The following is a 27,702-nucleotide window of genomic DNA, read 5'->3' on the forward strand; positions in this document are numbered from 1 at the left end:
TTCTCCTGCCTCAGCCTCCCGAGTAGCTGGGACTACAGGCGCCTGCCACCTCGCCCGGCTAGTTTTTTTTTTATTTTTTAGTAGAGACGGGGTTTCACCGTATTAGCCAGGATAGTCTCGATCTCCTGACCTCGTGATCCACCCGTCTCAGCCTCCCAAAGTGCTGGGATTACAGGCTTGAGCCACCGTGCCCGGCCGGAGCTTAACATTTTTCATCAAAAGTTTACATAATTGCAAAGGTTGTAATTTCTGGCATATTGTAAATTTATACACTTAAAAGTAAAACAATTACATCACTCTTTTAAATGTATCCAGTTAAATTAAATGCCCTAGGAATTCGATACCCACAATCATCCATTTAAAAAATAGATGAACACGCTCTTTTCTAAGGATCAGACATTTTGTATCATTTCTTTTTCTATTTGAACTCAAATTTCTGCTCCATGGTCCACCACAAAATTTTATCATAATGTGTGTGTGTTTTTTTTTAATGCATCAGAGGCTTACTGATGACTCTTTTAAAAAGTCCTACAGCAATTTAAACAGCTTTATTAAGGTACAACTGGCATAAAATAAGCTATACATATTTAAAGTATACAATTTGACGTAAATATATGCTTGCTGTATTAGGCTATTTGCATTACTATAAATACATGAGACTGGGTAATTTATAAAGAAAAGAGGTTTAATTGGCTCACAGTTCTGCAGGCTATACAAGCATGGCTCCAGCATTTGCTTCTGGTGAGGGGCTCAGGAAACTTCCAATCATGGCGGAAGGTAAAGGGGGAGCAGGCATCTCACATGGCAACAGCAGGACCAAGAGACAGGGAAGGTGGAGGTCCCAGACTCTTAAACAACCAGATCGAGCATGAACTGAGATTGAGAATTCATTTATCACCAAAGGGATAATGCTAAACTATTCATGAGGGATCTGCCCCAGGATCCAATCACCTCCAGGCCACACCTGCAACAGTGGGAATCACATTTCAACATGGGATTTGGAGGGGCAAACATCCAAATCACATCACTCTCTAAACCGTCCTACAAACTTTGGTAAATAATTATTAAATAGAAAAAGTAAAATTGTTTAAGAAATACCTGTCTTAATTAGGTGGCTGGGGCAATTTTTCTCTCCAATTAGCTCACTAAAACCTCCATGAGGTCGTGTATAGTGGCTCATGCCTGTAATACCAGCACTTTGGAAGGCCGAGGCATGCAGGTCACTTGAAGTCAGGAATTTGAGCCTGGCCAATGTGGCGAAACCCCATCTCTACTAAAAATGCTAAAATTAGCTGGGCATGGTGATGTGCACCTGTAATTGCAGCTACTCAGGAGGTTGAGGCACAAGAATCACTTGAACTCGGGAGGCTGAGGTTGCAGTGAGCAGAGATTGTGCCACTGCACTCCAGCCTGTGTGATGGAGTGAGACTGTCAAAAACAAACAGACAAACGCCTTAATGAATATTGCTAGAATGAAATTGGTTTTAGCAATAATTTTATTTCTATCTTTCATTTATTATAGCTGTCAAACCATGTTGTGCTAAAGCCATCTTGTAGTGGTTCCTGAAAGTCAATATTTAGAAATTTTGTGCCTGGGTGCCATGGATCGTACCTATAATCCCAGCACTTTGGTAAGCTAAGTTGAGAGGATTGCTTTAGCCCAGGCATTCAAACCTAACCTGGATAACATAGTAAGATTCTGTCTCTACCAAAATAATAATAATAATAATAATAATAATAATAATAAGCTGTGGGTGGTGGCGTGTGTCTAGTCCCAACTACTCAGGAGGCTGAGGTGGGAGGATCTCTTGAGCCTGGGAGGTCGAAGCTGCAGTCAGCCATAATTTTGCCACTGCACTCCAGCCTGGGCTACAGAGAGAGACCCTGGATTTGTTTGTTTGTTTGTTTGTTTGTTTGTTTTATGTCAGCCAGTTGTTAAATATAACTATTGCTAAAAATTAAATTATATGAACATACAATTATGTTAAAAACAAAGGAGGCTGGGTGCAGTTGCTCACACCTGTAATCCCAGCACTTTGGGAGGCCGAGGTGGGTGGATCACGAGGTCAGGATATCGAGACCATCCTGGCCAACATGATGAAACCCTGTCTGTACTAAAAACACATAAATTAGCCGGGCGTGGTGGTATGTGCCTGTAGTCCCAGCTACTCAGGAGGCTGAGGAGAATCGCTTGAACTCGGGAGGCAGAGGTTGCAGTGAGCCGAGATTGCGCCACTGCACTCCAGCCTGGGTGACAAAGTGAGACTGCGTCTCAAAAAAACAAAAACAAAAACAAAACCATAAAGGAAATAAATACTCAAAACTCATCACTTACTAATTATCTCACTACAGTTTACTGTTATCTATGCTTTTGAGATTATTTGCACCTATTGTATCTGTGTGGTAGAAATATATCTTCCCAGCTCCATGTTCAGTGACATCTCATTGGTAGCTTGAAACCAGCCATTGCTGGTGGTATTTACACTACAGAAATTGGCAAATTAGCGCTCGCTACTTCCCCTAGCCAATTGTCAAACATTTGCCAGCACACTACTGGCTGTAAGTGCTGAGAAACTTTCTTCACTTATAAAAGTTAGTAGGAACAGAAGAACTCTTGTTACAACAATGTGACAATAGATAACTAAAATCACATAGTTATCTATTCTATATTTAATGATTTATCTACTGACAACTAGATTAGGCCACCCTGCAATTTTGTGGAAAGCAAAGACTGCAAACCATTTAACTTGCAAAAAGATTTCTTATTCTGGCATGAGATTTCTTCATTTTCTCAGTTTTGTTCCAAATCCTAGGGAAGCATGTTAAAAACCACTGAAAGTAATTGCTTACCTTTAAATCTGTGGAAACCCCATGGTCAGCATTTGAAGCCTGCTTTACTGCCAAGGTTCTCTGCCACAAGAGACTTTTATTCTTTGATAATCAAGGGGTGGAAAAAGGGAAGTCACTACAAATTCTCCACTCCACAAAGTGTATGAATTCATAATATGCCAACAGAGACCAAAATGCCCTACTTCTAAGGCTATGTTACACCCTTAGAAAGATTTATACGTAAGTCAGGGAGAAACAGGGTTAGGCTTCTTTTGTACTTTGATCATCATAGGATGCCCACCTTCACACCCTGCGATAATTCCAACAGTACCTGTGCTTGGGGCCCCAGATAATTTTACAGTCTCCATATAGCAACCCCCTCCACTTCTTCCCCCAACCTGCTCCCACCAATGCACTGTTAGGAGGATGACGGGTAAGGAGGACACACAATTTTCACTTATAAAGAGTGGAAGCTGACCTAAGGATGGAAATAAACTTGCAGACCAGTTCTCAGAGAGATCAAACTTTTAAGAAAGTTCAAAATCTGGAAGATGAAGCCCTTAGAACAGACGTCAGGCACTCTGAGACCAGCGTCAGTGGTCACTAAGTGGTCTCAGAGTGGCTGAGGCCCACTGCCTATTTCTGTTCAGCCCAATGCTAAGAATGGTTTTTACATTTTTATTTTTTATTTTTTTGAGACGGAGTCTTGCTCTGTTGCCCAGGCTGTAGTGCAGTGGGGAGACCTCAGCTCACTGCAACCTCTGCCCCTCGGGTTCAAACGATTGTCCTGCCTCAGCCTCCAGAGCAGCTGGGATTACAGGCACAGGTAACCATGCTTGGATAATTTTTGTATTTTGTAGAGATGGCGTTTCAGCATGTTGGCCAGGCTGGTCTCAAACTCCTGAGCTCAAGTGATCTGCCGCCTCGGCCTCCCAAAGTGCTGGGATTACAGGCATGACTCGCTACATCGGTCCTGCATTTTTATTTTAAAATGTTATTTATCTATTTATTTATTTATTTTTGAGACAGGGTCTCACTGTGCAGTGAGCAATCATGGCTCACTGCAGCTTTCATCTCCCTGGCTCAAGCAGTCCTCCCACCTCAGCCTCCAGAGTAGCTGGGGCCACAGGGGTGCACCACAATGCCTGGTTAATTTCTTAAAAAACTTTTTGTAGAGATGGGATGTCATTATGTTGCCCAGGCTGGTCTCCAATTCCTGGGCTCAAGGGATGCTCCTATTCCTTGGCCTCCCAAAGTGCTGGGATTACAGGCCTGAGCCGTAGAGCCCAGCTGATTTTTGCATGTTTAAATGGTTGGGAAAAAGGTTAAAAGAATAATAGTATTTCGTGACACATGAAAATTATATGAAGTTCAAATGTCGGTGTCTATAAATAATGTTTTATTAGGACCTAGCCGCCCTCATTCCTTTAGTATTTATGGCTGCTTTTGAGATACGACGCTGGAGTTTGAATAGTTGTCACAGTGATCTTATGGCCCGCACAACCTAAAATATTTAGCCCTTTACAGAATAGTTTGCTGTCCCCGGTCTTAACACTGTTCACATCCCATTTGGGAAGTTCTGTATCTTCAGAGGGGAGCACACCCTGTTTGAAGGCTGGTCTAAACTCGACACCCTAGGCAAGTCCTTCCCGTCCCTGGGCCTTAGTTTCCCCAACTGTAAAATGGGGTTAGACGCAGTAATCTCTGGGGACCTGCCTAGAAGTGGGTCAAATAAATAAAGGAGGTTGTAGCTCCTGGAGGGTAGGACTAGGGGTTGACTAGGAGCCGGGGGGGCGCTGGCAGGGTGGGTCCCTTGGGGTTTCCAACTCCGCGGGCGGGCGCAGTGCCCCACAGGCCTCGCTTCCACTGGGGAATTCCGGGCGGGGTGCAGGCGGCGGGGCGGGGGCGGGGGCGGGCCGGGGCGGGGCCGGTAGGCCGCCTATAAGATGGGTGGCGCGCCCGCCTGGGGCCACTTGCTGCAGCCTGCGCGCCCTCTCCAGTCTGCGGTGCCATGGCCCCCGCCCGTCTGTTCGCGCTGCTGCTGCTCTTCGTAGGCGGAGTCGCCGAGTCGGTGGGTGCTTGGAGGTCCCCGGGGGGGCGGGGGGCCTCAGGCCGGTGCCTCCTTTGTTCCTCGGAGCGTGGGATGGGGGAGCAGATCAGTGGGTACGCCACCCCCAACCGGACACCGGGGCCCGGGAAACTTTGTTGGAAACTTTGCTCCGGGGTCACGGGCCATCTCCGGGATGGCTTCACGCGCCGTGCGCCCCTCGCCTGTTGCTCTTCCCGCCTCCCCTGGCCCTGCAGGCTCGTTAGTGACTAAGCCGGTGTCAACTCTTCAACTCCCACACCCTCGTCCCTTCCCTGGTGACGCTGGGGCAGGCTTGGAGCGCTGAATCCCCTCCTCGCTTTCTAGGCGCCCAGAGCGGACAGCTTTAGGATCCGAGATGGCCTGGGGATCCGGGGGCTGCGTGTACTCGGAAGGGGGAGGGGTTTAGGGTTGTGCGAGGCCCTCTCTCACACACCAGAGAGAACTGAGCCCTGACCTCAGTTGTGGCCCCAGCTCTGTCATTGACTTGTGACTTAGGGCAAAGTCCTGCCCTTCTGAATCTCTTCCCAATACTGCACCACGGATCTGAGGGAATGGGGCAAGAGGGGACTGCTACTGCTTTAGGGTTTCTAGAAAGTTGGGAACTCTGCTCTTTTCAAGGACAGAGGAGAGGAATGGTTTAGACTCAACATTTAGCCAGGAGCTGAGCTTCTGCTTTCTGCAAGAAGTGTGTTCATTCTTTCTCAATTGCAGATAAGAAAATTGAAGCATCCACCTTGAGTGAGGTGAAGAGGGTTGGGGGAGAGAAGGCCTCTATCAGCCCAAAGAAACATTCTCACTGCCCACTGGTCCATGTCATAACTGTCCCTGGGCCAGCAGAAGCTCTATCCATCCCCACAGCCAGCTGAGGAGGAGGGGGTCAATCTCATCTGGGAGACTGGGGGCATGGGAATTACTGGTGAAGGCAATCTGTCCCCCAGTGCCTGAGCTTTGTGCCCCTTTTGTGCCCTTTAGCTCCAGTTTTCAGAGAGAGAGTCCTTGCAGTTTAACCATTAATGTTAATTTCTTTGAAAGCCTTGGGGCTCCTATTCCTCTGAATTTACTTAGGGGAAGGTTGATTCTGCCTGCAGGCTCTTCTTGAGGAATGAATGAGACCCTAGGCAATACTTCAGCACAATTCCAGGCATGCCATGATGATTGCAAACATTTAGCGCCTTTGTGGGGGGGCCAGACATTGTTCTAATAACTTTCTAATGGGTATATCAAGGAGCTTAATTCCAACAACAATCCTACTGTGTATTGTTCTTAAACTGGTCCTGAGGCTAGAGAGGTTAAGTAACTTGCCCAGGGTCACACAGTTAATAAACAATAAACGGTGAGTCAGATTGAAATTTAGGCAGCCAGGCTTTCAAGTTTCTGCTTTAGCTTCTATGCTTTGTGCTACTCCAAGCGTCCCATACTTGGTAACTCAAGACGGGTTTAGAATCGGTTGAGATTTTAGGCTGGAAGGCAAAGGAATTCTGAGGTGGGAAGGAAACAAGGCCAGTAAGGTGATGACTTAACCTAAACCAAGGGCTACCTTGCCTGAAAGGTTAGTGGCTGAGGACCCAAGCCTTCTGCCTCTGGCGCAGTGCTCTGAACTAGGCCCTGAAGGATGTGTTGGGGTCAAGCAACTGGGGAAGCATCCGAAGGGATACCTCCTGGGCAGTACAGGGAAAAAGAGGAAAGGACCCAGGAGGTTGCTGAGGTCACCATGTGCCCAATCACATGCCAGTTTCCTCCCGGGGCTGTGAGTCTGCAGGTGCTTCGGGGTGCTGAGCAGACAGCTGTGTCCTGGGGACATTCTGAAGGATGTGGTTTGGGGGAAGGGGACTGTGTCAGTCCTGCCTGGGTGACCCATCAGCTGGAGGAGACATCAGCCCTGGGCAGCTGCTTCCTGAGAAAGGTATCAAGTCTCATCCTGACCTCAGCTCTCTCCTTCCTGGCTAATATCACAGACCTCCTGCCTGTAACTGGGGCACAGGGCTTCCCCTTTGGCCTATCCCCTCCCTCTTTTCTAGGTTGTGGTTGGAAAAATCAGACCTAGTCACAGTTGGCTTGGACTGAAGAGATGATCCAGCATGTCCTTTTCTTTTTGCAGGTAGAGAGAAGTGAGGAGGCCCAGGGAGAAGGACTTTGCTAATAGCAGCTAGGATTGATAGAGTACTTTTTGTATGACAGATCTGGTGCATTTTATCCTCACAAAAAAGACCTATCACATGGGGATTCTATTATGCCCACTTTCCAAATGTGACAGGTAAAATGGTACTACTTTGAGTTAGCAGAGAGCATCCAGGACCCCAGGATCTCTGACTAGTAGTCCTCCCATTGTGAGTGGTGTTCCCCCCACTGTTCCATCATTCCCCTTACCACCCCCATGTTTTGGAAGGGAACCCAGGCTCAGTACCCAGCTGTCCTCTCCTCTGTTTGGCTGGGCTTGCTATACTAAACCAGTTCTTCCTGTCCAGCTGGGAGCATTCCCTGATCTGCCTTCCTGCCACTCCCTCTCAGGCCAATTAAAGGCAGCCTTGTTTAGGGAGTCCCCTCCACCCAAAGGTGTTTCTACCCAGGGGCACAGCCTACTGACTTGGCCCCAGGCCCAGGCAGTTCTGGGGAAGTGTCCCCCACCTATCAAGTGTACTTGATAGTTTAAGGACATTTCTGGTCTTCTACAGCGTCCTCTTCTTGAGCGGGGGTGGGGCGGAAGCCTAGGGACTTCTAGGACCCTTGAGTGAACAGTGAGAGCTCTTGGGACTTCTCGAGCCCAGGGAGTTATCAAACATTTGGGCCATGATTTGGAGGGTTCCATGAGGTTGGGGGAAGGCTTCTTTCCCTGCTGGGCTGACATCCCTCATCATAAAATGAAAGATTTGAACAGGGTGGCCTCGAGTCCTTTCCATCTCTGAATTTGATTAATAACTTAAGTACCTACTATTCAAAAGAGGTCTCTCTCTTGAAGGAATTAAGAAGGAATGAACATACTCCACCAAATTCTGAATCCCCTCCCCCTCCACCCCCACACACCCAGGGCAGGAACTCTGCTCTATTTGTTTTTGTGAAATACCTGTCCCCTAGTTAGTACTCAGGAAATGCTTGTATGAATGAATAAATTCATGCATGTAACTTTATTCTAAATGGTTCATTAATGTTTTTTATTTCTAGTATGAATATCTCCCCGTACTGCAAGGTACTATTTTCTCTATTTTTACAGGAAATGGATGCTCAGAGGAATGCAGTGGCTTGCTAAGGTCAGAATCAGGTCCGACTGATAGGGCAAGGTGTCTGGTTTGAGTGTCCTCAGAATATTCCAGATGAGGAAATTTGCTGGGTTTGAAGGTAGATACCTTAGGTCCTACTTCTGCATTGCTGGGTGACCTTGAGCAAACATGCCCTATTTCTGGGTCTCAGTGTCCCCAGCTCTAAAATAAGGAGGCTGGATCATTGCCTTCTAAGGTCCTTCCTGCCCGGAGAGCCCATTGATGAGGGGAGGGGCCCTTTCCTGGTCTCGTTGGTAAAGTCTAAACAAATCCCAGTCTCAGAAGAGAAGTGGGGGTGAGGGGACATTCGGCTCCTGCCATCCCCAGCTCCTAGAAACAGAGGGCTTTTCCAAGGACTTTGAGTGCTGAGCTTGCCTGAATGGGGAGCTGGGGAAGCCAGGCTGGGCTCCCAGCCCCAGCTCCCTGTTGGGAGAAGTTGGCTCCTAGCTGTCCTTCAACCTCCCAGACTGGACAGGCAGGTATGATTTCCAAATGATGGCTTAAAATTGGGGTAAGGGGCTGCACCGAGCGCTGTGAGTCACTGCATGCTAGCGTAGCCTGCCTGAGTCACCCATTTCCTTTCAAACTCTTGGCTAATAGGACAGCTGTGTGGTGGGGGTGTTGGAATGCGCTCAGAGTTTTACCTCGTCCTTTGGGAGTCATTGTTTCAGTGTCCAGGGCCTTGAGGGGACATACAGGAAATGTTTGTACTAGGGCCGGCACTTTCACGTGTGGGCTTTGACATTGTACATTGCCTGCGTGTGGACTTTGACATTGTACGTTGTGCAGCCAGTCCTCAAAATTGGGCTTTAGACCTCTGCAGAGCAGGTAGTACTGTTTTCCCCTTTAAGGCAAAACTGAGGCTGCAACTGGCCTGCATTTTTTCATCGAGCAAAAGCTGGTACCGTTCAGGTTTGGTTTGACCCCAGGATTTTCTGATATTTGTGATGACCCCTCTTTGCTTCCTGGGGGGCCAGAGGGCATTGAAACATTGGCTTGGTGTTAGGCAGACCTAACTCCAGACGTGCTAAGTCCACCTCTTACTAGTTACATGAACTCAGTCCTGCTACTCAACCTCTGAGCCCCAGCCTCCCAGTCTGTTAAGAAGATCATGATACCAGTGTGGCGAAGCTTAAAGGAGACGACAGGCCTCTAAATAAAGGCACCTAGTACCATGCCTGGTAGGGAGGAGGTGTTACTTAGTGACAGTTCCCTTCCTTGCCCAGGCCACCTTCATGCCAGGGGGTCCTATCTCCTCCTGGAAAGCTTTCTCCCATTCCCCTTATCCCCCTTATCTACCCCCACACTGGGAGGTGGGAAGGGAGAAGTCCAGGGTGGGGCTGTTGGAGTCCGAATCTCCTATTTGTTTATCTTAAAAGTGGGCTGTTTGCTAATTATTGAATGGGTTTATGTTTAAACAAGAACCAGTTCTGGGCAGCCCCACCTCTCCTGCTGGGATTTGCTGGAGCCTCGTGCTGAACAGTTTGCAGCCTGAAGGGAGAGGGGGCAGGGGGTTTAACAAGGGTAACGGACCACTGTGGACACTGCCCAGGACTTGGGGTCACCCTCCTGTGCTGGAGGGGCAGAGTTTCTACTCTTAAGGAGGCTGAGTAATTGCAAATAGCACTTTGGGGGGTGAGGTGTTGGTGGACAGAAAAGGTACAGTGTTCTGAAAAGCCAGTTTCTCGTATATTTTCACTGCATGGTGCCCTAGAGAGGGAAGAGAGAGAACACGTATGTCAACAGTTGGGGTCTCATTTAACTTTAGAAGAACAAGCCTGACTTCTTGGGCTGGTTTGTCATTAACAGTGGTGACCTTTGGGCGCATTCTTGAACCTCACTGGGGCCTCTCTGGTCCTGTCTGCTGAAGGCTGGGTGACTGAAAAACGGTACAGAAAACTCCAGTCCCTGTCCTAGCTCTGCTGCTCACCCAGGGACACACACAGTTAATACGTCACTTTGTTGATGTGAACCCCAGTGTCCTCTATAAAACACCTGTGGCACTCAAAGGTCATAATCGGTGTTTGGCAAACTTGTAAAGTTCTGGCTTTATTAGCACCTGGACAAGGGTTCTTAACCTCGCCAGAGTTTAGCTTTGGGGAGGTGGTGTCTGTGCGTTGAAAATGTAAACTAAGAGTTACAGTTATTGAGGTTTAGACCTTTTTATCCTTTTCAGGGGGCTTCAGTACTCCCCAAAAGGTCACTCTGATCTCAGCAGTTCTTTCTGGCTTTGACCTTTCTACAGTCATCCTTCCTCCCTCCCCCACTTCCCAGCCTTGCTCATGCCTCCCGTTTCCCCCAACCCCCACCATCAGCCCAGACCTTCCTATTCAGCGGCTCCCACCCCTTCAGGCTGCGTCTCACCCCTCCCCCGTCCTCCAGGCCAGGGAGCTCGGCTGCTCCAGTTTTCTCTGGCACAGTAGAAGAGGCTGCTGGTCAGGTGACACCTGGGGTAATGGAAAGGGGAGGCAGGGAGAGGCTGGTATGTGTGGAAACAGTGACTTGGTGAAGCCCAGCAGTCAGTGGCCGGCCTGCGGGAACTGGCGGTGTCACTCCAGCCTCTGGGCGTGGGGGCAGCTGTGGCACATGGCTGGCCCGGCTACCCAGAGTGGGGATACTCCTTGCCTTGGGGAAGCCCTGCCGGAGCCGTCTGTGAGACAGACTGACCTGGTCTGGAGGATGGCTTCTCTGCGGGGTGGTGAGGGAGGCTGGGAAGAGGCAGGAAGCCAGACCCAGGGCTGATCTAATCAACTGAGACAAGGCTGCAGCGTGGGTTCTCTGCTCTGAGAACACAGGAGGTTTGTTTACATCCCAAGAGCCTCCCTAGCCCTCGGATCCAGCAGGGATTTCGGATCTGCTGCCTAGATTACAAGCTCCAGCTTCAATGCACCTCTGTCTCCGAGGCCCTGAGGGAGCCAGCCCCCTCCTGGCTGTCTCCACCAGTAATCGGAGCAATGCCCAGCTTGGTTACCGGGCTGGGACAGAGGGAGGCTTGTCTCTTTGAGACCTTTTACAGATTGGGAAACTGAGGCTCAGAGAAGGGAATTGTCCACGATCATCCAGGGAGTTGATAACAAAGGTGCTGGATCAGCTCCTGGCAGGGAGACGTCCAGAGGCTCCTGAACCCTTCCCCCATTTCTAGCTGGTACCCTAGGATCCTGGAGTTCTTGCTATGGGAATGGACTGCCTTGGGGCTTGGTGAAAAGCTGGTTGCTGGCAGTGCCAGGCCTGGCTCTCTCCTGAGTGATTGTGTTCAGAGTAACCCGACCTTGAAGGCGACATTTGAACCCTCACTCCACCCCCACCCCAGACCTGGTTTAACCATTCAGGCAGGCACCAGAGCACCAGACCATGGATTGGTGTGTAGTTTCTTTTTACCTTCTAAATACTTTTTTTTTGTCCCTGGGGACCCAGGTCCCCAAGTAGAATTTCAGGTGTTTCTGATCACCTGTCGTTTTTATTTTCGGGGAAAATAAAAATGGTCTTTACCTCTATCTGCTTAGGACAGGTGGTCAAAGCTGTGTGATCTTGGGCAGGTCTCTGACTATCTGCATCTTTTTTTTTCCACAGTCTGAAGGGACCTGATTGGTTGTTGAAAAGTCTCTGGGCTCAGAAGCAAAATGATAACCCATTATAGGTTATATTCCTTTACAGTTTGCAAAGCACCATCTCCCTGTCCCCAGGCTAGCTTCCTTCCAGCAATAGAACTGCCTCTGCAAGTTTTCCCAGGCCTCTGATCCTTTGAGCACTAATCCCACTGGCCAGGAGGAAGGCAGGTAGGGGTTAATCACAGCCACTATTCATTGATCACCTGCTGTGTACCAGGCCACGTGCTGGGTCCCTTGCACACACAAATGCATTCCACTTACTCCTCATCACCCTGCAAGGTGCTACCAGCCCTAGTCACAAAAGAAGAAACCAAGGATTTCAGAGATGAAATAAACTCCCAAGCTCATATAGTTAGGAAGTGGCAGAACTCACACTTGTGAATCTGCCTTGATGCACGACCACTCCGGGTGGTAGAGTCACAGTTGTGGGCCCCAGGTTTTAGCCATTCTGGGGAATGTCTGGCCCTTAAAGAAGTGGGTGGGGTGGGGAAGAACAGTTACTACTAGTGTACACTGCTGGGGGTCGCCTGCCAGAAATCATTCTGGTGGGTCCAGGTGTTGGAGCCCCAGGTACCTGCCATCCCTCTCCCCACTAAATTTGGCTTGCCCAATTATTACCCTTCTGGTCTTCCCTCCTGAAAGAAGGGTCAGGTGTGTCCCCAACCCTACCTCCCCTGGGGAGGAGCCAGGTGGGGGGAGGCTCTCATTAGTTCACAGTTATCCAAGCCCAGACCCTGAACTCCTCCCTGGTGCCCCAGCCAAGTTTCTGTTCCTTTGTTTAAGCAATATCACTTTCATCTTTGTTTACTCCTGGGCAGGAGCAGGGGTGCCCTGGAGCCCTGGCCCAGGCAGTGTGTTGTGGACTGGCGGGTTAGGCTGGAGAGAAGTGAAGAGTGGGTGGCAGTGAGAAGTCTAGTTGTGGTTAGGATGTGGTCTTGAGAAAGATCTGGATTTGAATCCCAGCTCTATTGCTTTCTAGTTGCATGACATTGGATAAGTGACTCAGCTGAACCTTAGTTTTCCCGTCTACAAAATGGGTAGAGCACCTTGCAAAGCTATTTTGCCAATTAAATGAACTCGTATAAACGAAGTACCCAACATGGTGCTTGGCATGTAGTGGATACTCCTTTTAGTCACTCATGCTTTTCCTGGAGTGACAGAAGCCATAGGATTTGGGGATAGGGTTGGGATAGGATCTTTTTGTAGCTTCATGCCTATAGCCAAAAGACTAGATGGGGAGTATAACTGTAATGACAGCTGCTGCCTGTGGATTTGCTGAGACCCTCAGGGGCAGCCAAGACCCTCGAAGGGGAGAGAAGGTAATTCCAGTCTGGGAACCAGGAGACCTGGGTTCTAAGTCCATCTCTGCTGCCAGCTGCTTGGATGACCTTGGCAAAGTCCCTTGTCGTCTTGTCTGTTTGCTAGGTTATAAAATCAGATACCTTCTGTTGGCAGGTGTTAGTTTCTATAGAACAAAAGAGCACTTGCCCTCCCTTCTTTCTCCCCAACAGTCTGGGGAAGAATCTAGGATCTCTAAACCCCAGCCACTGATCCCAGATCCCCACCAGCCACAGGGCTGGCAGGGTCTGTGGGACCCAGGCCCACTGCCCTATTTTTTATTTTTTGGAGACAGGGTCTTCCTCTGTCACCCAGGCTGGAGTGCAGTGGTGCAATCATAGCTCACTGCAGCCTTGACCTCCTGGTCTCAAGTGATCCTCCCACCTCAGCCTCCCGAGTAGCTGGGACCACAGGCATGCACAACCACATTTGGCTAATTTTTGTAGAGATGGGGTTTCACCATGTTGCCCAGGCTGATCTCAAACTCCTGGGCTCAAGTGATCCTCCCACCTTGGCCTCCCAAAATGTTGGGATTAAGCCACTGTGCCTAGCCACCACTGTCTTATTTAGTTGGTAATTTCTGTTGTGTGTTCATGAAAGGGACAAAGATACAAGGAGACTTGAGGGCCCAGAGGGTGCCTTTGCATGTACACACATGAACACACATGCCTGGGCAAAGGTGGGGTGAGCTGAGGAGAACAGACCACATTCTTAGGCAGGAGCAGGGTGGGGTCCATCTCTGGTCAGGGCTGGGTCTGGCTGCTGGGTGGCCTGGTTCTTCAAAGCCATCCCAGACTGAATGGGCTTTATCTGAAAAGAGGGCGGAGGAGAGGAGGGCTGCTGGTGACTTCCCAACCTTTACAGAAAAAAGAGCGATTGCCCACAATCCCACAAGGCTTGGTCCCGTCTTGCTGGCCTAGTCCTAAATGGCTCTTACCCACTTGGGAGTTTCCTTCCTTCTTGTCAGAGGTCATGGGTGGAGAAGGGACCAAAACAGGGCAGAGAGGGGACTTCCAGAGCTGAAGGAGAGATTTAATTCCCTCTGTCCTCCCATCACCACTGGGAGCTGGAAGAAGTTTCTTCCCAGCCCCTTGACTTGCTGTAGGAGGGAAATCCTGGGCTCATCTAAATGCAGCCTTTGAAGACTCCATCTTTCCAGAACTTTGGAATAGTATTGAATCCCGGCCGTGCCACGGAGCCCCGGGGTGACTTTAGACTAGACTAGTTTCTTTTTTGAAAACTGAATATAAAAATGAAAGGTTAAGGATGAACAGGTGCCCACAAAGAAGGCTGAACTGGAAATAAATCTTGGTTTCAGCCTTGGTTTTGCTGCTGACTTGGCTGCAAGATCTTCACACCCCACTTTCGCTCATAGCCTTCATTTCTTTAATGTAAAACGGAGGTAATTCCTAACAGCCAATGGGCATGCTAATCCCATGGGTTGTTTTGAAATATCTCTTAGCACTTTCACATACTGAAGAGAGGCTGGATGCATAAACAACATTCCGTGGCTCCCAGGGGCAATGAGGAGTGGGAAAAGGTCTCTCAGCCTGAGACAAATCTCCTGATGGAACTACAGCCCCTATTGAGGACTTTCACCTGGTCAACAAGTGGCCAAAGTGTACCATTCTTTCTTTCTCCTGGCTGGATTTGACCCTCCCCCCCCCCACCGACTTAACAGGGCTCCCTTGGAGCCTGGGGCAGGCTGGTGGCCCCGTGTGCATATGTGTTCATGCATGTGTTTATGTGTTTGTGGTTAAAGATCCAGGTGAGTGATGCCTGGGTTCTGGTCCAGTGTGGCTACTTCCTGCTCGTGTGGCCTTGGACAAGTGACTTTACTTTTCTGAGCCCTTGTTTCCATCTCTGCAAAAAGGGACTATTCAAAGGACCTAGAGAGGCTGTGTGCTTGTTTAAGGCCTGTCACTTGGGTTCTTGGGGGATTTGCCACAGGAGATGGAAGTAGGAGCCCAGGGACCCTGCCCTTAGGTATAGGCACTTGGGCAGCCACGGGGAGCCTTCCTCCTGCTCTGCCAAACCAAAGCCACAGGCACGGGCTATGTGCGGGGGCTTGAATTCCAGCACCAGCAGCCCAGCAGCTCCTGATTCCCGAGTCATGAAGTCATCTCTGACCAGGACTTAACCTCTCTGGCTTTCCACCCCCACGGGTGCCAAGCGTTCAGCAGAGATTCTCCCCACGCCCTGGGGAGAGAGTGATTCCTGGCCACTGCCTTTCTTGCAGCCTGACCCCGCTCCCTTCCGAGAATCCAGCGTCCTCCCACTGTGGGGGTGGAAGAGGGGCATGAGGGTCAGGCTCCACCTGCCTCTCCCCGGAAGCCCAGGGGGAGAGTACAGGAGTGGCTCCGAGGCAGCTTTCCTGGGCCTCTCCTGCAATGACAGTAGCCTTATCTCAGGGACAGATGCTCCTTCTCACACCCCCTCCTTTGTCAATGGCAGTCTCAGCTGAGTGAAGGACAGGCTGGGGTGTCCGAAACAGAGACCTGACCTCTTTCTATCCTGAGTTATGTAGCGAACACTCTGTGTGACCTTGGGCAAGTCCTTGCCCGGTTCCAGGCTCAGATTCAAGTTGTGTGGAACGGGAGGACAGGCGCTCCTTGGGTCCTGGAATTCTGTGATTCTAAGCAGACTCCCAGCTCCCGCAGTTATGGGGTCTGGAGATGGGAATGTCTTGCAGCGGGAGGGGCATGGTGTATTGAACTTAATGAAAAACCCCAGCTCTCCTGGCAAATACTAGGCACTTTAATGTTTGAATTAATTAATAGAATAATGAACTTTGCTCAGAGCAGCTGTTCTCTGGGTAAACAGAAGCCTGAGCCCAGAAGCTGGAGGAAGGGTGATGGGCATCCAAATGCTTCCTGTGCTCTTGAGGGTGCTTTGTTCCCACTCCGTGGAGCTGCAGGATGGGAGCAGGGTACCTGATGTACTGTAGGGCTGCCCGGGACCTTTGACACTTTCCTTTGGCAAGCTGTTTGGTGGGAGCGGACCTGAGACTGTGTCATGATCAGCTGTGTCTCCATGGGGTAGTGGCTGAGTGACGTTTATGGGTACTGGAGTGGATGGTCTGTGAAGGTGAGGATTGTGCCTCTTGGTGTCTGCATGGTGCTGGCAGCAGAGCCGATCTGTGGGAGATGTTTGGAAGGCAAGACTGAATCCAGGAGTGCACTCCTGAGTCATCAGGTCTGGGCAGCGCCCTGACCTGAGGCTGTCTTAGGGTGTGCGTGAGGCAGCCCTGTCTGTCCCGGCCCAGACTGACTCAGCTGGGAAAAGTGTCCCGGACTGGGCAAGACCAGAACCAGCAGCCCACTCCCTGTCCTGTGTGAATCAGCTGCCCCTGCATCACAGAGCCCTGCAGTGTAGCATCCCAGGGCCCTGTGCATGGAGACTCCTGGCTCTGAAGTCAGGCAGCCCTGTGTGTGCAATCCTTGCTCTTCCATCCGCCAGCTGTGTCACCAAAAGAAAATGACTCTCTCGGCTGTAAAAATAAGTGAATAACATGCCTCCAGAGTTATTAAAACAGGGCCCGGCACACAGCAAGTGCTTGGTAAATGATACCTAGCCATATTAATACTTTGATTATTACCTCATTTACTATTTTTATTTTTTTTTGAGACGGGGGTCTCACTCTATAGCTCAGGCTAGAGTGCAGCGGCGCGATCCTGGCTCACTGCAACCTCCGCCTCCTGGGTTCAAGCAATTCTCCTGTCTCGGCCTCCCAAGTAGCTGGGACTACAGGTGCAAGCCACCACGCCCAGCTAATTTTTGTATTTGTAGTAGAGATGGGGTTTCACCATGTTGGCCAGGCTGGTCTTGAACTCCTGACCTCAGGTGATCTGCGTGCCTTGGCCTCCCAAAGTGTTGGGATTACAGGTGTGAGCCACAGTGCCTTGCCTCATGTACTATTTTTATTTGCCCAGAATGGGAAAGAGACTTGCCTAAGGACACACGGCGAGTTAGAGGTAGAGTGGGATCCAGGACGCAGGTCTCCAGGCCCTGGCCTGGTCTCTTTTTAGTTTTTGAAATGCCCACTTCACTAGCTTTCGGGCATCGGCTGTCATGGAGCACTGGGGATGTTGGCTGATGTGTCTCCTTTCTTTATCTTAGATCCGAGAGACTGAGGTCATCGACCCCCAGGACCTCCTAGAAGGCCGATACTTCTCCGGAGCCCTACCAGATGATGAGGATGTAGTGGGACCCGGGCAGGAATCTGATGACTTTGAGCTGTCTGGCTCTGGAGATCTGGGTACGGAAGGTGTGGTGGGCAGGCATAGGCACAAAGCTGGAGGGAGTGGTGGCCTAAGCAACCAGGAGGGTGCCCATGCCTTGAGACTTGGATTTTTGTGGGACTTTTCCTAGAATGCCCTTCCTCCTTCTCAAAAAAAGGGGAGACAAAAGTAATGGATTAACCTTTCCATCCCTGAGAGCCCCTGGGGACAAGCTGTGTGCTGCTTTGAAGTCATTGGTAGCTCCGGGTTTTCTGAGCTCCAGCCTGAACCTGTCCTCATGGGCTCTTCTCTTTGCTGCGGGGCATGGTGGGGGTGGGGTGAGGGTAGGCTGGGTGGCAGGACAGGGTTGAGGTGGCGAAAGAGGACCCATAGAGTGTTTTCCTTTCTCTGAAAGGAAAAGTTCCAGCCTGTGCCACATGGTGAGAACTTGTCTCTACAAAAACACAAAAATTGGCCGGACGTGGTGGCATGCACCTGTAGGAGTCCCAGTTACTTGGGAGGCTGAGGTGGGAGGATCCCTTGAGCCCAGGAGGTTGGGACTGCAGTGAACCAAGATCATGCTACTGTACTCCAGCCTGGGTGACAGAGTGAGACCTTTGTCTCAAAAAAAAAAAAAAAGAAAGAAAGAAAAGTAGCAGTTTAGAAGTGGGGATGGGGTGGGAGGGGGCATGAGTGGGCAGAGATGTAGTTGGGAAACCAAGAACAAGTCCCTGCTTCAGTGGGGGTGGGGTGGGTGAAGGGCCCAAGGCCTCCAGGCCAGACAGCTGATAAATGTCCCTCCTATGTGCAGAGAGGTGTTAATGATTGCAAGTTTTAGCTCTGGAGTCACATGGTCCTGAGTTTAAGCCTCCACCCTGTGTGAACTGAGCCTCAGTTTTCTAATCCGTAAAATGGGAATAATAAAGATAGTAAGTACATCAGTGTTGTGGGGTCTGAACTGACAAAGCTTTTGGCACCCACCAAGCACTCAGTACATGTGTGTTTGGTTTTTTAAAAATATAAATTTTATGGTCAGGTATAGTGGCTCATGCCTGTAATCCCAGCACTTTGGGAGACCAAGGCAGGCAGATCCATGAGGTCAGGAGTTTGAGACCCACCTGGCCAACATGGTGAAACCCCGTTTCTACTAAAAATACAAAAATTATCCGGGTGTGGTGTCGGGTGCCTGTAATGCTGGCTACTTGGGAGGCTGAGACAGGAGAATTGCTTGAACCTGGGAGGCAGAGGTTGCAGTGAGCTGAGATCGCGCCGCTTGCACTCCAGCCTGGTGACAGAGCAAGACTCCATCTTGAAAAAAAATAAAAATAAAAACATAAATTTTATTATGTGCATTTAAGGCATACAACATGATGTTATGGGATACATATAGATAGTAAAAACGTTACTACAGTGGAGTTAATTAATATATCCATCATCTCATATAGTCATCCAGTAAATGTTTTAATATTGCAGTTAGAGTTTTCTTTCTTAATAGTTAATTCCCTGGGGATCTTGTTAAAATGTAGATTTTGGCCGGGCATGGTGGCTTACACCTGTAATCGAAGCACTTTGGGAGGCCAAGGCAGGCGGATCATGAGGTCAAGAGATCGAGACCATCCTGGCCAACCAACATGGTGAAACCCCGTCTACTAAAAATACAAAAATCAGCTGGGCATCATGGCGCACCCCTGTAGTTCCCGCTACTTCGGAGGCTGAGGCAGGAGAATCCCTTGAACCCAGGAGGTGGAGGTTACAGTGAGCCGAGATGGCACCACTGCACTCCAGCCTAGGCGACAGAGAGAGACTCTGTCTCAAAAGAAAAAAAAAAAGTAGATTTTGATTCAGTCAGCCCTGAAATTCTACATTTTTTTTTTTTTTTTTTGAGACAAAGTCTTGTTCTGTCACCCAGGCTGGAGTGCAGTGGCACGATCTTGGCTCACGGCAACCTCTGCCAACCAGGTTCAAGCGATTCTCCTGCCTCAGCCTCCCGAGTAGCTGGGATTACAGGCGCCTGCCATCACGCCCGGATAAGTTTTGTATTTTTATCAGAGACAGGGTTTCACTATGTTGGCCAGGCTGGTCTCGAACTCCTGATCTCAAGTGATCTGCCCGCCTTGGCCTCCCAAAATGCTGGGATTACAGGTGTGAGCCACCGTGCCTGGCCTTGAAATTCTACATTTCTAACCAACTCTCAGGTGTTGCTATTGGTTTTTGGATCCACACTTTGCAGAGCAAGGGTTTAGAGCAAATGAAGCCTCTGCCCAGCGGCCAGCTCACACATTCCTGTGAAAGAGCCAGGGGGTGGGTCTGAGGAGCCCCATTTTACAGATGAGATGACTGAGGTAGGGGTGGGGAAGCTTGCTTGCTGGACATTGAGCATTTGGAGGCTGGTTGTAAGGTCGAGCTACCACCAACCCTGGCTGAAGGGGTCATTTTCCTGGGGTAATGGGCCTCACACTCACACAGCTATTCTGACCTTACAGATGACTTGGAAGACTCCACGATCAGCCCTGAAATTATCCATCCCTTGGTAAGTAGCTACATGCTTCTGCCTCTTCCACTTTTCTCCTCTACAGCAGACCTATTAGGAGAGGCAGAAAATACAGCCCCCATAGGCAGAATAAGTGAGGGGTCTTACCCCACTATGCGGGAAGGCTTTTTAAAAATCTGGCCCTGGGCTGGGCGTGGTGGCTCAGGCCTGCAATCCCAGCACTTTGGGAGGCTTGAGGTCAGGAGTTTGAGACCAGCCTGGGCAACATGATGAAACCTGTCTCTACGAAAAATACAAAAATTAGTCAGGTGTGGTGGCATTGTACCTGTAGTCCCAGCTACTTGAGAGGCTGAGGTGGGAGAATGGCTTAAGTCCAGGAGGCAGAGGTTGCAGTGAGCCAAGATTGTGCCAGTGCACTCCAGTCTGGGTGACAGAGCCAGACTGTGTTAAACAAACAAAAAAATCTGGTCCCAGCCTCATTTTGCAGGTTGCTGGTAGGCCATCCTCCCTGCAGGGATAGTCACCATCAATACCAACTCCTTTTCTCTACATTTATAGCTATTTCCTAGCATTGATATAAAAGTATATATACAGGCCAGGCGCAGTGGCTAATGCCTGTAATCCCAGCACTTTGGGAGGCCAAGGCAGGCAGATCACCTGAGGTCAGGAGTTCGAGACCAGCCTGGCCAACATGGTGAAACCCTATCTCTACTAAAAACACAAAAAATTAGCCAGCCCTGGTTGTGGGCACCTATAGTCCCGGCTACTTGATTGGGAGGCTGAGGTAGGAGAATCGCTTGAACCTGGGAGGCAGAGGTTGCAGTGGGCAGAGCCATTGCACCCCAGCCTGGGCGACAGAGTGAGACTCCCATTCAAAAAAAAAAAAAAAAAAGTATATATATAAAATTCTGTGAACTATGTTTTTCACTTAGACTGGTCATGAGTATTTGCCTGCATAATTTAATGCTCTTGTCATTTTTATAGGCTGCATAATAGTTTACCTGATTCCTTTTATTGATGGAAAAATGGTTTATAATTTCTTAACATTTTAAAATGATAACACTGCAGCAAACATCTTTTTTATTTTTACAGAGCGATAACAAGTTTATTAAGAAAGTAAAGGAATAAAAGAACGGCTACTCTGTAGGTAGAGCAGTGGCATTGGCTGCTGGTTGCCCATTTTTATGGTTATTTTTTGATTATATGCTAAGCAAGGGGAAGATTATTTATGAGTTTTCCAAGAAAGGGGTGGGCAATTCCCAGAACTAGGGGGTCCTCCCCTTTTTAGACCATATAGAGTAACTTCCTGATTTGCCAGGACATTTGTAAATTGTCATGGCATTGATGGGAGCATCTCTTAGCATGCTAATAAAGTATAATTAGCATATAATGAGCAGTGAGGCCAACCAGAGGTCAGTTTCATTGCCATCCTGGTTTTGGTGGGTTTTAGCTGGCTTCTTTATTGCAACCTGTTTTATCACAAAAGTCTTTATGACCTGTATCTTGTGCAGACCTCCTATCTCATACTGTTACTTAGAATGCTTAACTTACTGGGAATGTGGCCCAGCAGGTCTCAGCCTTATTTTACCCAGCCCCTATTCAAGATGTAGGCACTCTGATTCAAACACCTGACATTTTCCCCCTCCCTTTTATAAGAGAACCCTTAATCCTAAAGGTTGCAGCGGGACAAAGATCCATCTTCTGTAACTTCTTCATGCTGAATAGGGTGATGATATTCCTGCTTAACTATTAGGGCCTCTTGTAGGGAGGAGCTCAGTCAGAAAGCGCCAGTATGGTGAGGGCCATTCATAACTTTTAGTTCTGACAAAAGGTGATATCCAAAGTCCTTCAATCAGTGCTGCAGTTCATTTCCTTTGGTTCCGGGGTCTCGTCCGTCTTGTCCCTTCTGTGGTTCTCCAGAAAGATGTTACCAGAAAGGTTCCTGATCCAGACCCCAAGGGAGAGGGTTCTTGGATCTCGCACAAGGTAGAATTCAGGGTGAGTCCATAGAGTAAAGTGAAAGCAAGTTTATTAAGAGAGTAAAGGAATAAAAGAATGGCTACTTCATAGGCAGAGGAGCTACAGCAAGCATCTTTAACACGCAGTCTCTGAAGAGCTCCTTACGATAGAGTTTCCAGGGCAAAACTGCTACGTTAAAGCGCAAATGATGTCTAAGGTTTTGCCAAACTGCTTCCAGGGTGGTTGGTCTGGAATAACCAGTGGCCAGCAGTGCAGGAGAGCACCTGCTCCCCTGTTCCCTTGGTCGCATTCATTTTTCATTTAAGACAGATATACTAGAAAAGTTGGGGATAAGCACTTTGGCAGCATAATTGTGGAGAGGTTGTTGCCAATTCCTGCACCAGGACCACATGGTTCAGCTGAATATGGCAGAACCAGATTCTCTGCCTGGCTGAATGTCCCTGTCCCCTTTGCCCTGAGTCTTCCAAAATATGCTGAGTGTCTCTTCTCCTTTCTGCCCATCCAGGTGCCTCTAGATAACCATATCCCTGAGAAGGCAGGGTCTGGGAGCCAAGTCCCCACTGAAACCAAGAAACTGGAGGAGAATGAGGTTATTCCCAAGAGGATCTCACCCATTGAAACAAGTGAGGATGTGTCTAACAAGGTGTCCATGTCCAGCACTATGCAGGGCAGCAATATCTTTGAGAGAACGGAAGTCCTGGCAGGTAAGGCCCCATGCTGCTTATAAGATGCCCTGAAGGTGGAAAGGGGCTCAGTGGGGGAGAACACCTGCAGGCAGGGATGCCTCCAGCCCATGAGGCTCCTTGGTGCCCCTTCCTTTTGCCCATTCAGGTTCCTCTAGAACATTGAAAGACTACACCTCCCTTATGGGGTGGCTCTGACTGTGCAGCCTGGTGGAGGGAGAGGAAAAAGTGCCTATCAAAGGCTTCTGGAAAATAGGCATTGAATCATTCTCTTGCCTTAAGTCCTTCTCATTTATTTTTCAAAGGACTTTCACTGTATAGGTTTGGCATCTGGGAGTTAATCATTAAAAGTTAATTTCCCTTATAAGTCTGGAGGCTCCTTCAAATTGGGTTAGCTCCCCCTCCCGCTACTGTATCACTTGGCAGCCTTGTGACCTTGGCTGAGAAGCTTTCGAACTTGATCAGCCTCAGTTTCCTTATCTGTAAAATGGGTACAGTGATACCTCCTGGGGTTGATATAATGAGTCCAAGAAAAATAAAATATGAAAGAACTTTGCACACTGTAAAGGACTGTTCTGATTTGGCCTCAGTTGAGAGTTCTTTACTGGAATGTTCATCGTGAGGAATGTTTTGTCCCAGGGTGTTGACAAGAGGGATGGAGGGAACTCCTCAAGGTCATGGCTGAGGGCCTGTCTGGATGAACTGGCCCGGCAAGTGGGCACCCTGGGCCCATGCTGGGTAACTCCTGTCTCCTGGGAATCAGCAGGACGAGCAGCTCCGAGGAGGCTTGAGCTATAGGGACAGAGCCTGGATTCATCCAGGACAGATAAAAGGTCTCACCTGCCTCTTGTAAAGAGGGTTCCTGGGAGCACAGCCCCAGGTGACTGGGCCCACCTCAGCCCTGACCCCGGCTTCCTGGTATCGGAGCCAAAGTTCTTTTTGCTTTTGTTTCAGAAGTAAAAAGATTTGCATAAGGCTTTGGGTTTGCATAAGGTTTTGCTCTAATTAACTAAAGGTGCTATTGCTCCCAAAGAAAAATTTGAAAACCACTGGTTAATACAAGCACCTGCTTCTTACACATGGGGAGACTGAGGCCCAGGCTTTGGGCCACATAGTAAGAAAAGAACTGAAGCCAGGTTATCTATTTGATCTTCCATTTGAGAATTATACAAGCCTAAGAGCCTTATGTGAAAAGTTACATTGTTAGCTGGTATGGTGGAATCCCCCATCCCAGAAGCTTTAATCAGCACCCAGGAGCTTTATTAAATGCTTGCTGTATACTGTGCGATTCCTGTGCCCCTCACTGAGTCCCTACAATACAAAACTGAGTCTAAAGAACTTATCCGAAGTCACAAAGCCGGGAAGCGGTACACCTGGCATTTGGACCGAGGACCACAGTCAGCTTCCGAGCCTCTGCTTGAAACTTGACCCTGTGGGTCGTCCCAGTGCAGACCTAGGGCCTCATGGAGCAACTGGGGCCGTCAGAGGGAAAGATGATAGAGACAAGAATGGGGTTGATGCCTGATATTCCATGTGCTTTCTCTGGCACCTCCTGGGGGTACTTTATTGTTGCTTTTTCATAGGATTTTACCTAAGAAAGAACCTTGCTTGACTCCTCTGTGCCACTCTGTCTCCATTGTGTACATAGATTTGCAGTGTGTGCAGGGATGGAAAATTAATCTTCTTAGCCCAAGTAAGACCGAATTAGGGGACTCAATCTGCCACAGAAGGGATTCTGTGAGGCATCCCCGCCCCTAGCAAACAGGAAAGAGTCATTCAGGCCACCTGGCAGAGTGGACAGGCCAGACCCACTCACCGTTAGACGCCCATCTTTGCCTGACACTAGGCAGGTTCTCCTCTCAGAGCCTGAACGTGTCATTTATTAAGCACCTCCTGTTGTGCACACCTGATTCCGGGGGTTCGGGACACAGATACAAACCTCAAACCTTTTCAGTTAATGAATCTTGAGAATATGCTATGCACTAGGCACTGTTCTAAGCACTTTGAGTGGATTAATTTATTTAATCCTTAGGACAAATGTATGAGAAAGGTATGGCTATTCCCATTTTACAATAGGGAGATGAAGGAAACTTGCCCCAAATCACATAGCCAGGAAGTAGGAGAGGTAGGAGTGAAAACCAGGCCTTAGCTACTGAGTTCTGTATGTAATTGTAACATAAGAGCTTGGAATTAGTATGTTCTGCATGTGTGCACTTTGAATGCACATACTTGTCCATGAAGGGTAGGCTATATAGGTAAATATGCACACAGGGAAAGCTAGAGAGTGCCCTGTGCTAAGGACTGCAGGATAAATATGTCTATAGGGATAGCCATAGCCTACCATTTTCTCCTGTTCCTAACTCAGTTAGTGCTAGGCTGTTGCAGGGCAGTCTGCTTGGTGTTTGGAAAGAGCCTGGGCTTTAGATTCAGGCAGATGTGGGTTAAAGTAGTGGCCTTGGCTGAGTGCGGTGGCTCACGCCTGTAATCCCAGCACTTTGGGAGGCCAAGGTGGGCGAGGTCAGGAGTTCAAGACCAGCCTGGCCAACATAGTGAAACCCCATCTCTACTAAAAATACAAAAATTAGCCAGGCATGGTGACATGTGCCTGTAGTCCCAGCTACTCGGGAGTCTGAGGCAGGAGAATTGCTTGAACCCGGGAGGTAGAGGTTGCAGTGAGCCGAGTTCACGCCACTGCACTCCAGCTTGGGCAACAGAGTGAGACTTCATCTCAGAAACAAAACAAAACAAAAAAGTAGTGGCCTTGGCACTAGCCCTGTGGTCTTCAGTGACTTAAAATGCCAAGAAGCCCCTTCTTATAACTGGGGTCATGAGGTCAACTTCAATAAGGCGTCAGCTTGCCTGGCACAGGCAGTGGTGACGGTGAGGACGTCTGGTTGTAAGAGAACTGATGGTGGGGGAAAGAGGGTCCCTAGGTCCTGATGAGGAGCTCTCACCTGCACCTCTTCTCTCTCCTCCTCTCCAGCTCTGATTGTGGGTGGCGTCGTAGGCATCCTCTTTGCCGTCTTCCTGATCCTCCTGCTCATGTACCGTATGAAGAAGAAGGATGAAGGCAGCTATGACTTGGGCAAGAAACCCATCTACAAGAAAGCCCCCACCAATGAGTTCTACGCGTGAAGCTTGCTTGTGGGCACTGGCTTGGACTTTAGCAGGGAGGGAAGCCGGGGGATTTTGAAGGGTGGACATTAGAGTAGGGTGAGGTCAACCTAATACTGACTTGTCAGTATCTCCAGCTCTGATTACCTTTGAAGTGTTCAGAAGAGACATTGTCTTCTACTGTTCTGCCAGGTTCTTCTTGATCTTTGGGCCTCAGTTTCCCTGGCAGAAAAATGGGTTCAACTTTCTGGCCTTTCTGAAGGCAAGCCTGGGATTGGATCACTTCTCAAACTTCCAGTTAAGAATCTAGGTCTGGCCTCAAGCCCATACTGACCATGCCTCATCCAGAGCCCCTCTGAAGCCAGGGGGCTAACGGGTGTTGTGTGGAGTCCTGGCTGGAGGTCCTCCTGCAGTGGCCTTCCTCCCTTCCTTTCACAGCTGGTCTCTCTGCCAGGAACTGGGGGAAGGAACTGGAACCACCCGCGCCTTGAGATGTTTCTGTAAATGGGTACTCGTGATCACACTACGGGAGTCTCTGTGGTATATACCTTGGGCCATTCTAGGCTCTTTCAAGTGACTTTTGGAAATCAATCTTTTTTATTTGAGGGGGGAGGATGGGGAAAAGAGCTGAGAGTTTATGCTGAAATGGATTTATAGAATATTTGTAAATCTATTTTTAGTGTTTGTTCGTTTTTTTTTTTACTGTTCATTCCTTTGTGCAGAGTGTATCTCTCTGCCTGGGCAAGAGTGTGGAGGTGCCAAGGTGTCTTCATTCTCTTGCACATTTCCACGGCACCTGCTATGTTTCTATTTAATGGTTTTTGTTTTTGTTTGTTTCTTGAAAATGAGAGAAGAGCCGGAGAGATGATTTTTATTAATTTTTTTTTTTTTTTTTACTATTTATAGCTTTAGATAGGGCCTCCCTTCCCCTCTTCTCTCTTTGTTCTCTTTCATTAAACCCCTTCCCCAGTTTTTTTTTTTTTTTTTTTTTTTTTAATACTTTAAACCCTGCTCCTCATGGCCTTGGCCCTTTCTGAAGCTGCTTCCTCTTATAAAATAGCTTGTACCGAAACATAGTTTTTTTTTTTTTTTTTTTTTAAGCAGATCCCAAAATATAATGAAGGGGATGGTGGGATATTTGTGTCTGTGTTCTTATAATATATTATTATTCTTCCTTGGTTCTAGAAAAATAGATAAATCTATTTTTTCAGGAAAGAGTGTGGTATTTCCAGTTTGATGTGGCTGGGTGGTTGAGCGAGTGAATTTTCATGTGGCTGGGTGGGTTTTTGCCTTTTTCTCTTGCCCTGTTCCTGGTGCCTTCTGATGGGGCTGGAATAGTTGAGGTGAACGGTTCTACCCTTTCTGCCTTCTGTTTGGGACCCAGCTGGTGTTCTTTGGTTTGCTTTCTTCAGGCTCTAGGGCTGTGCTATCCAATACAGTAACCACATGCGGCTGTTTAAAGTTAAGCCAATTAAAATCACATAAGATTAAAAATTCCTTCCTCAGTTGCACTAACCACGTTTCTAGAGGCGTCACTATATGTGGCTCATGGCTACTGTATTGACAGCAGAGAGCATGTCCATCTATTGGACAGCACTGTTCTAGAGAACTGAACTGGCTTAACGAGTCACAGCCTCAGCTGTGCTGGGACGACCCTTGTCTCCCTGGGTAGGCGGAGGGGGAATGGGGGAGGGCTGATGAGGCCCCAGCTGGGGCCTGTTGTCTGGGATCCTCCCTCTCCTGAGAGGGGAGGCCTGGTGGCTTAGCCCAGGCAGGTCAGTCATGTCTCCTCCTGACCCCAGTGGCTGGGGTGAGGGGAACCACCCTCCCTTGCTGCACCAGTGGCCATTAGCTCCCGTCACCACTGCAACCCAGGGTCCCAGCTGGCTGGGTCCTCTTCTGCCCCCAGTGCCCTTCTCCTCGGGCTGTGTTGGGGTGAGCACCTCCTCTGTAGGCACCTCTTACACTGTTGTCTGTTACTGATTTTTTTTGATAAAAAGATAATAAAACCTGGTACTTTCTAAACTGCCTGCCTCTGTCATTTTAGTCATAACAAGTCATCCTTTTTGGGCTGTGTATCCCCTTGATCTCAGTGG

The 27,702-nt window shown here is 48.8% G+C and overlaps 1 protein-coding gene across 1 annotated transcript; it reads left to right on the forward strand.

The window, feature by feature from the left end:
* The first annotated feature begins 4,804 nt into the window (after positions 1-4,804).
* On the forward strand, positions 4,805-27,631 carry SDC4 (syndecan 4). Its single transcript, XM_025399348.1, has 5 exons — positions 4,805-4,900; positions 17,238-17,376; positions 19,822-19,868; positions 22,315-22,513; positions 25,476-27,631. The coding sequence occupies exons 1-5, from the start codon at positions 4,841-4,843 to the stop codon at positions 25,625-25,627; spliced, it is 597 nt and encodes a 198-aa protein (XP_025255133.1). The 5' UTR covers positions 4,805-4,840; the 3' UTR covers positions 25,628-27,631.
* Positions 27,632-27,702: the final 71 nt, after the last annotated feature.

This window comes from Theropithecus gelada, chromosome 10, assembly GCF_003255815.1.
Source record: "Theropithecus gelada isolate Dixy chromosome 10, Tgel_1.0, whole genome shotgun sequence".
In the NCBI taxonomy this organism is placed as follows: Eukaryota; Metazoa; Chordata; class Mammalia; order Primates; family Cercopithecidae; genus Theropithecus; species Theropithecus gelada.